At 46.5% G+C, this 10093-nt stretch overlaps 1 protein-coding gene across 1 annotated transcript in view; it reads right to left on the bottom strand.

Moving 5' to 3' along the window:
* Window positions 1–10093, bottom strand: part of Srcap (Snf2 related CREBBP activator protein) — a 68685-nt gene that overhangs the window by 21658 nt on the left and 36934 nt on the right. The window contains exons 17-25 of the mRNA XM_023710065.1: window positions 9724–9860; window positions 9455–9641; window positions 5810–5979; window positions 5161–5426; window positions 4686–4973; window positions 3929–4093; window positions 3483–3668; window positions 2999–3265; window positions 1166–2649 (exon numbers count right to left, since the gene is read on the bottom strand). Coding sequence (XP_023565833.1) covers window positions 1166–2649; window positions 2999–3265; window positions 3483–3668; window positions 3929–4093; window positions 4686–4973; window positions 5161–5426; window positions 5810–5979; window positions 9455–9641; window positions 9724–9860 — 3150 coding nt within the window. The remainder of the gene's footprint in view (window positions 1–1165; window positions 2650–2998; window positions 3266–3482; window positions 3669–3928; window positions 4094–4685; window positions 4974–5160; window positions 5427–5809; window positions 5980–9454; window positions 9642–9723; window positions 9861–10093) is intronic.

The following is a 10093-nucleotide window of genomic DNA, read 5'->3' as shown; positions in this document are numbered from 1 at the left end:
CAGTGCCTGGCAAACACAAGGTCTTGAGTTTGATTCCCAGTACCAAAATAAATAAAGACAAAAATAAATAAAATTTATTAAATAAAAGTACATTTGAGGAGACAGGCAAAGTAGAGTACAATATTCCCATCCTCCCAGCCACTAGAAAGACTAAGGAAGTAGCATCATTTGCTCAGAAATTCAAGACTAGCCTGGTAACATAGCAAGACTTGTCTCTAAAGAAACAAAAATAAAAATATTCAATCCCAGGTACCAAAAATCAAAATAAATACACCTCAGTAAGGCTATGGCCGGGCATAATGGCACACACTTATAATCCCAGCTCCTCTGGAGGTTGTGGTAGGAGAATCAGGACAAGCCTGAGTACAAAGTGAGCTCAAGGCCAGCCTGAAGTGTATAGTGAGACCCTGTCTCAAAAAGACAGAAAAAAAAAAAAAAAAAAAAAAAAAAAAGAAAAAAGGCTACTTGATGTTTTGGGATGGTAGTTCACTGGCAGAGCATTTGCCTAGAATGTACAAAGCTCTTGGTTTAATCCTGAGCATTACCAAAAAACAAATGTAAAATTGCAAGTGGTAGGGTACATACTCAGCATATCAGGGTGCTGTTCAATCCACAGCACCAAAACAAGAAATATCACACAACTGATCTTAATTACTACCTGTGGAAGGACAGACATAGATTAGTAACTTCATTTTACAAATGAGGATAAAGCCTCAGGGGGAAAAAACTTCAAATGTCAATCAAGATACTATGATAAATAAGCGCTTGCCTGGTAAGCGCAAGGGCCTGAGTTCAATCCCTGGTTCCGGAAAAAAAAAAAAAGACACTATGATACACTGGACCAAATTTTATTCATTCCAGAATTCTGGAGAAGATGGCCAGACCCTGAATGTGCCTGATCATGTCTGGAATAGATGGTCACGGTTCATGTGGGAAAGATAGCCAAAGTCAGCCATGTTAGACCCCCAATACTGGATTTGCAAGCAGGAACTGCAAAAAACAAAATTTTGCCGCAACACTGTATATCAACCTGTCCATAAACAAAAGTGTTCATGAATCAAGATACCACTGAAAAATGACATTATTCTGTTCCAGCCATTCTACCAATACTCTTAAGAGACCCAATGCCTTATTTTTGTTCCTTTGAGCAAATCATCAAACTTACCAGATAAAAAGGGGAACGAGGTGGTGGTGGGGGCTGGCGTCGAGGCCGGGGGCCACTGAACGAGGTAGAGGTGGAGGGTGGGCTGGGGGGACCAGAGCGCAATGTCAGTGTCTCAGGTTCATCCTTAGGAACAGACAGCCGGTTTACCATGGTGATAGGCAAGGAAGCAGTGCCAGATGCTGAAACCACAAGGGAAGATGCTTGGGAAGCTGGGGCCTGTGTTGAAGCTGGTGCCAGTGCCAAGGTCTGAGTAGCAGATGGACCGAGGGTAGGCACAGGAACTGGAGCTGGACTCAAAGTCAGTGAATGCACTGAAGCCGGGGCCAGGAGTGAAGCAGGTGATGATGCTGGAGCCAAAGTCAGCGCGTGAGCTGGGGAAGGACCCATAGGAGAAGCCGGAGCTAGAGACAGCGTCTGAGTTGGACCCAGTGATGCTCCTGATGCCAAAGACAGTGTCTGGCCTGGAGTTGGTACCAGAGATGATGATGGAGTCAATGACAATGTCTGAGTTGGAAAGGACCCCTGAGGGTTCCCAGTTCCCAGAGAGTGTGTATGAGATGGAGACGAGCCACCAAGAGTAGATGCTAAAGCTGGGGCTAGGGCCAGTGTCTGTGTAGAAGCCAGGCTTGAAAGAGGTGATGGAATTGGGCCTGGCACCATGGTCTGAGTTGATGATGTAGCCAACACAGGAGCTGGAGCTGGTACCAATGAAGATGAGGCTAAAGGGGATCCTGGAGTCACTGATGGAGCCATAACTGGAACTGGAGTCTGCGATGGAGCCAGAACAGGAGCAGGACCTGGCGATGGAGCCAGGACAGGAAGGGGAGCCAGAGGAGCCGCAGAAGGACTTAGGATTGCTGTTTGTGGAGCCGCCATAGGAGCCAAAGAGGTGGCCAAAGCCTGGGATGCAGACGGTGCTGGAGCAAGAATGGACGCCTGAGCTGGAGCTGGATTTGGCGCCGCTGGAAAAGGACTGGCCAGAGCGGAAGCTGGCACGAGGACAGGTGAACATGCTGGGGCCACAGCTGAATTCAACCCTGGAACATGGGAAGAGGTGGGAGCCAACAATAGAGGGTGACCAGGTGTCTGAGATGGGGATAGGGCTGGAGCAGTGGCCAATCCTAGAGTCAATGCTGACGCTGGTGGGGAAGCCCCAGCTGGCACCAAAGAGGGTTGTCCATGAGCTGCCGAGACAACAGGTGCCAGTGCAGGAGTCACATTGGTCAACAGAGTTGGGCCTGAGGCCGAAACAGGCAAAGGGGCTGAAATGGGGATGGTTAGTGCTGCTGAGACAGGAACAGGAGGTGTGGTGGGGACAGAGATGGAGAGTGAAGATGACACTGGGACTGAGACAGTAGAGGACACAGGACTAGCAAGGGGAGAGGAGTTGAAAATAGGCATTGGAGAAGAGGGTGGCCCAGGGAGCGAGGATGGCACATGGAGAGAAGAAGAGATGGTCATAGGAGCAGGTCCAGGCACTGAAGCTGTGGAGACAGAAGATGGGTTAGCTTCATTATGTTCTTGATGCTGATCCTTCTATCCCCATCATACCCATCATCTCACTCTCATGCTTCCCCTATTTTTTAGAAACCCCTTTACCTCCAAAACATAAGCTCAAAAATTCAAAGAACAGGTTAATTTAAAATTTCCTTCTCCAAAATTCCAACAATGTATGTTGGAATTAGGTCAGGACTTGGGCAGCTCACTTCTCGGGGCCCAGTGCAAATAAAGAGTAGTTTGATGAAAAACAGATTTATTGTGACTGAGAAACCTTCACAGATACCCCATTTCCAAACCTGGCAAAAGTTTCTGGCTTCAGCCATCTGGACTCACCACTGACTTCAGGCGAAGGACTGTGGACCAGCTTGAGAAGGGGCCTCACCAGAGTGGGCGTGGGCATGGGTGCACGAGCAGTGCCCAGAGTAGATGTGGGTAGCCGGCCAGGGGTTAACGTGGGGCGTGGAGTCAACACAGCTGGAAGCCCAGAGCTTGGGGTCCGGGGTGCTGATGCCAGAGGTGGAACAGGAGTCAGTCCATCCCGTGGGGCCTGTCTCACTACAATCTTCACCACGCCTGTATTATTCACCATAGATGGTGGCACTGTAAGAGGAAGCTACACTGAGGGCAAGGTAGAAGAGAAACAAGAGACCCAAAGGACAGAGGAAGTCCAGAAGCAGGACAAGGGGGCAAACAGATACTGGAGATATGGACAATAGAAACCACCACGGAGAACAAGTTGGACAGAAAACTGCCCAGGGCATGCCTGGAAAGACCAAGGCCAGTAGGACTAAGTAAGTAGGAAGGCCAGGAGCCTCACCCTGGTTAGCAGCAAGCGGAAGGCTGAGGCCAGTGGGGGCGGGGGTGGTGCTGGGGGTCGAAGAAGGCAGCACAGAGACAGGGGTGGGGCCAGGGGTCGGGGCCACGGCCTGGATGAGGGCCACATGGGCAGGCTGGCTGATGAGGTGGTGCTGCCCCCCTGCTGACACCAGGTGCACCACATTCCCTGGGTTAAGGGAAGAGAAAGAGAGAAAAGCAGCTATCAGCTGGAGAAGGCCAGAGGCAAGAGCAAGACAGGAAAGGATAGAGAGGAGGTAATATCTCTACAATGACTTTTCCCTATTTTTAACCAAAAGACACCTTTCCCTTTGGGCCCACCCACCAAAGCTAAAAAGAAACATAAAGGCTAACATCTAGAAAGAGTTACAAAAACAAGATGACAGGAAAAAGAGGAAAAAGGCAGGACAGGGGGTGGGTTTTACCTACTTTGCAGCGGGCGGGGCTGCCCCACAGCAAGCTGGCGCACCTGGGCACCAGTCAGAGTCAGCTTGTTGCCCTGGATTTGGAAGGTGAGAGGTTTGCTTCCCCCAGCACTTGCCATTGGACGTTGTGCCAGTGAGGCCAACTGCCCGATGCTGACCACTTCACCTGCTACAGAGAAGGCCTTATTGCACACACAGCTCACCCTGTCATAGACTTCTCAGACGTCCAACAAAACACATAATTCTCCCCCACATCTCCAGTTCCTCCAGGCCATCCCCACAGTTTACCATGTCTCAATATGTAAAACCTCCACCTACTGCCTTTGAGCTTCTGATGTGCTGGTTATCTAATCCCATTTCACTGACTAGCAGTCTCCTACATTCTCTAAGGACCCACAGCCAGACTGAGCTAATCACCATCTCTCTTCGGCCCTTTTACCCCAACTACTTTTTTCTGCACAGTGCTGGGGATTCAACTCAAATCTTGGGCATGCTATACAAGCACTGCATTACCGAGCTGTTATCACCAATCTTTCAAATGCTTTTTTGTTGCTAGGCTTACCATTATTTACTCATCTGTGAGTTACCTGCCCTACTACTCTGCACCTTGATAGCTCTTTACTCAACTATGGCACAACACTTTCTATATTATTATCTCCCTAGAACTGCACATCCTCATGTCCTTTTTCTTGTTTGGCTTAATTTACTAGCTTTCCCCCATCTCAAGACCTTCACCCCAAGTCCCTGGCCTAGGAACTTACAGGGCAGGCGAGCTTGCATATCAGGAGACAAAATGAGGCGCTGTGGTGCAGGAGTTGGAGCTGACACTGCTGTGGTAGGAGCAGTTGCTGTGGTGCCAGAGGTGCTGGTAGAACCAGAAGGGGAGAAAGTATATCCTGGTGGCACTGTCAGGGGCTTCAATAGGCTAGAGGACCCTGGAGGTGGGGCTGGGCTCAAACGAACTGGGGCAGGTGGGGCTGGCTTCAAAGATAGGGTTGGCGTAGGAGGCCGTGAGGTCCCACTCAGGACTCCCAGGGAAGATGGCAACACTGTAGACACAAACCAAATACCTGTCAGATATACTCTGATGAACTCCTTAGTCTGGTCCCAGAACTCTCGATGTTCCCCATTCCAGCCTAGCCAATACCACACCCCACCAGCTCCTCAAACTTTTAGTGTTACTTTCTCCCTAGTTTGAACAACCTTCCCATCACTGTTAGCTCCCTTTCAACTCACCCTGGGGGAGAGAACCACTGTTTGGCTGCAAGGGAGGCAAGAGAACAGGTCCAGGGGGCCGGGATGCAGGAACAAGTGGGGGCCCGGCAGGTGAGGCTGACACCATCAGTGGTGCTGGCAACACTGGGGGGGTTGGGCCAGGGATGGGCTGGGCTGAGAGCTCAGGACCTGGAGGGGGTCGGACTGGGACAGGGCCAAGGGGCGTCCGGGGGCTGTTCACAACCACCACTGTGCGGCCTTCTTGCTTGGGCACTGGCTGCAGCATCCTATGAGGAAAAACCAAGTAGGTAGGTAGAAGGGGAAGGAGAATAAGGAACAGCAAAAGAAAGGAAGAAGGAAATGAGGTACAAAGAAATTTTAAAAGGAAAATAGAGGAAATAGCCAAGACCCAAAGAGAAAGAGGGAAAAATACCTAAGAAAATCAAGACAGTATCAAGCTAAGCAAGGGGAAACAAAATATCAGGAACACAGGAGCCCATCCCAATACCTCTTCTTATTCTCTTCCTTAATTCCTCCAAAGTGTTTTGCCCCCATCCCATACAAACACTCTAACCTAGCCTCCAACTCTTTCTTCTCCACCCCAATCCCTTTCAGTGAGCTGTAGCAATTCTTTCTAGGCGACCATCCCCTTAAAACTTAGTCCTGGTACCTGTTGACCTTCATCTTGACTGGCTTGGGCCGGGGTGGAGGATCAGGAGCAGTAGCCACCTCTAGTAGTACCCGGCGAGAGAGACGGTGCCGGGGCAAAAATATGTCAGCCTCATATCGAGACACACGACCTTCCAGGCCAACAAGGTCAAAGCGACCCATGTCTATCCGCTGCAAAAAGGAGGAACACAAAGCACGAAGTCAAGGAAACAACACGGCAATGACTTCTTGGGTTTGACATAAAAACTACAGGCAACAAGAGAAAAAATTCAAAAGTTGAACATCAAAATTTAAAAACATTTTTTTGGTTGTTTTTGTCTTTCAATTTAGGGTCTCACTATGTATACAGTTGAGATTGGCCTTCTAGGCTGGCCTCAAACTCTCCACCAATCTTTCTATCTCACCCTCCCAAGATTACAGATGTCCACCACAATATTCAGCTAAATCTAAAAAGGTGAACATCAATGTATACCATCAATATGGTAAAAAGGCTACCTATTGAGTGGGTAAAATATTTGAATAAGAAAAAAATTACAGGGCCAAGAAGATGGCTCAGTGGAATAAGCGCTTCCCTGGCAAGTGCAAGGGTCTGAGTCCAATCCCCGGGCCCGCCAAAAATAAAAATAAAAATAAAAAATTACAACTAAACAACAACAAAAACATGCTTTCAAGTTTAAAAAAAAAAAAGAGAGATCAGAAGCTGGGCAACCTGGCTGACATCTGTAATCGCAGCACTCAGGAGATGATGGCAGGAGGACTGTCTAAAATTCAAGACGAACCTGAACTACATAGTGAAACCCTGTCTTAAAAAAAAAAAAAATCATAATAATAATCAATAAAAGTCTTAAAACATTTCACCAAAGAATATATAATGGCCAAAGAGCACAAGGAAATATGATAAACATTAGAGAAATGGAAATCACAACCATAATGAAATACCACTTCATACATGTAACTCTGGCTCTTACTCCTCCCCCAAAAAAAGCTCTGAAAACAAGGAAAAATTGGAACCCTGAGGCTAGGGAGATAGCTCAGTAGAATAAGCGTTTGCCTGGCAAGCACAAGGTTAAAAAAAAAAAAAAAAAAAAAAAAAAAAATGGAACCGTGTATATACTACTGGTGTAAATATAAAATGTGCAGTTAAAAATAGTGAACCAGGGATATGGCTCAGTGGCAGAGCACCCTGCTTGGCAAGCACAAAGTTTTTTGTTTGTTTGTTTTTTTGGCGGTACTGGGGATTGAACTCAGGAACCTGCGCTTATGAGGCAAGCACTTATTCTACTAAGCTATCTCCCTGGGCCCACAAGCACAAGGTTTTGAGTTCGATCCCTGTACTGAGAAAAAAGAAAAAAGAAAAAAAAAAAGGCAAGAATAGAACACTAATGCAGTTTCTCAAAAGGTAGAAAAAGAACTCTCATATGATAAATCAATTCCACTTTTAAGCATATACCCAGAAAGTAGGAATTCAAAGAGGTATCTGGATATCCATGATCATAGCACTATTCACAACAGCCAAAAGGTAGACGCGAACTAAAAAAAAAAAAGAAACCCAAACCAACAGTAACAAAAACAGGCAGGTGTGGTGAGGCACACCTGCAGTCCCAGGACTCAGGAAGACAGCTTTGAGTTTGAGGCCAGCCTGGGCTACATAATGAGTTCAAGACCAGCCTGGACTACACAACAGGACAGTCTCAAAAGACTACAAACCCAAATATATGCCATTATGTAACTGGATAAGCAAAATACAGTACATATCCACACAGTGGAGTATCATTCAGTTTTAAAGAAAATTTCACACAGGTTATAACACAGATGAACCTTGGAAATGTTGTATGAAGTGAAATAAGCCATTCACAAAGGGATAAGTACTTTGACTCTGTTTCTATCAAGTATCCAGAATAGTCAAGTTCATAAAAGCAAAAGAATGGCTGGGTATGCTGACGCCTATAATCCTAGCACTCAGCTGAGGAAGGAGGATCACTGTGAGTTTAAAACAAGGCTGGGTTACAAAGTGGGCTCAAGATCAGCCTGAACTGCACAAGAAAGAAAAAGAAAGAAAATAAATAGAAGAAAGAGGCTGAAGGTCGGCCAGATAGCTCAGCAGATTAAAGCACTTGCTTAGGCAAGACACAGGGACAGTTTGGACAGGTGTGCCAAGCCAGCCCCACCCCCAGGGCATGCTGAGCTGATTGAGACTGGGTGTGGTGGCACACCCCTGTAATCCCAGCACTTGGGAGGCTGAAAACAGGAGAATCACTGTAAATCCGATCGGTGTATCGAAACCCTTGTAGACCCTGTATTAAACACATTTTAAAAAAAGAAAAGCTGGGAGAAAGAATTGACAGTTATGGAATTACAAGGTGGAAAAATGAAAGCACAGCAGTTCTGGAGATGGATAGCTGTAATCAGTGCACAACAATGCAAATGTACTTAACCCCACCCAAGTATACACTTGGAAACTGTTGAAGGGAGGCCAGTCATGGTAGCACGTATCTATAATCCCAGCAATCAGGAAGCTAAGACATGAGGATCACTGCACATTCAAATCCAGCCTGGGCTACAAGGTGAATTCAAGGCCAACCTGAATTGCAGAGCAAAACCCTGTCTTAAAAACACAAAACGGGGTTGGGGGAGATAGCTCGGCAGCATAAGCACCTGCCTGGCAAGTGCCAGGTCCTGAGTTCGATCCCTGGTACCGCATGCTGGTAATCTCAGCACTAGGAAGGCTAAAACAGAAGATCACACTGGGCCAGTATAATGAGCATTTCCCTGGCAAGTGCAAGGGCCTGAGTTTAATCCCTGATTCCACAAAAAAAAAAAAAAAAAAAAAAAAGACAGGATGACTAAAGAATCCAAATTGTGTAGTAAGACCCTGTATTTAAAAAAAAAAAGCAGAGTAAAAAAAATTTTAAAAGCTCCAGTGGCGCAATCAGTTATCATGCGATATAGATAAGATAGACAGATAGATAGATAGCCAGGGATATAGCTCAGCAGCACAATGCCTGCCTGAGCAAGCATGAGGTCCTGAGTTCAAATTAATGGTACCAAAAAACAGAACAAAACTGTCTTGCACATATACAGTTCAGGTTGCCCATGAACTCACTAGGCAGCCAAGACTGGCCTCACACTTGCAGCAATCCTCCTGCCACAGCCTTCCAAGTGCTGGGATTACAGGTGTGCACTACCACACCCAACTCAAAAAATACGCTTTTTACTCTTGGTTTGGCAGAGGCTGGGGATTTAACTCAGAGGTAGAATACATGGCTTTAACAAGCTGGAAGCCCTGGTTTCAGTCCTCATCACAAAATAAACAGAAATAAACCTCAACTAAAAAATAAAACAAAACAAAACAAAAAAGGTTCCTGGTTTGACAAAGAAACCTAGGATTACAAATTAATAAACTGGGGCCAGGGAGATGGCTCAGTGGAATAAGCACTGCCTGGCAAGGGCAGGGACCTGAGTTCAATCCCCGGTTCTGCCAAAAAAAAAAAATAATAAACTTTCCAAATCACATGCCTAGAAAACAGTAATACTAGAACAGTACTGAAGGATGAAACAAAAAAAAGTAGTAGTCACAAAAGGTCAGGTTCAAAAGATGAGTGGGGGAGGGAAGAGGCTTGAGGTCTCTTGGGGAGTGACCACTTACCTGGAGTGGGTGGGTATCTGTAGCACTCAGCACCAAAGAGGCAGTGCTGAAGCAGATGCCTGGGGTAATGAAAGGGGAAGTAACAGGTCGAGGGTCAAAAAGATTTGGATGATTGCAGACTTTCCGCAACTGCATCAAAATGTTGATGACACTCATGAAATGGCCTGTAGCTAACGTCTCCTTGGTTCTGGAGAGAGAAGAAAAATAAATCAATTATTCTGACAACCACCTTTACTTCAGTCCAGAGCCTACCCTCCACCTTCCCTTACGTAGTCTGTGCCATGAAGTCATCATAGAGATAGCGCTGGCGCTTGGAGAGCCGGCAGCGGATTACATGCTCATACTTTTTGGGCATTTGTTTCTCAACATCTACCTTAACTCGACGCAACAAAAAAGGCCGCAAAACCTAAAAACAAAGAAACAACAGGTTATCTGGAGTCCCAACTTAGCCCTTCTAGCTAGGCCTAGGCTCAGTGACTGGCTGAGAAGTAAACAATCATAGTTATAAGGTATGCCAGATACCAACCACACCAAGGTAAGTCAGGTAAGGCTCAGGATACTGTGGTTTGACCCCCAGATCCTCATGCCCTAAGGCCTGCCCTTAAGGCATCCTGAGCCAGCCCAAAAAAAAAAAAAAAA

Source organism: Octodon degus, unplaced genomic scaffold, assembly GCF_000260255.1.
Source record: "Octodon degus isolate 3935 unplaced genomic scaffold, OctDeg1.0 scaffold00001, whole genome shotgun sequence".
Taxonomy (NCBI): domain Eukaryota; kingdom Metazoa; phylum Chordata; class Mammalia; order Rodentia; family Octodontidae; genus Octodon; species Octodon degus.
The sequence above is the reverse complement of the archived record's forward strand: the minus strand, read 5'-3'. Positions and strand labels throughout refer to the sequence as shown.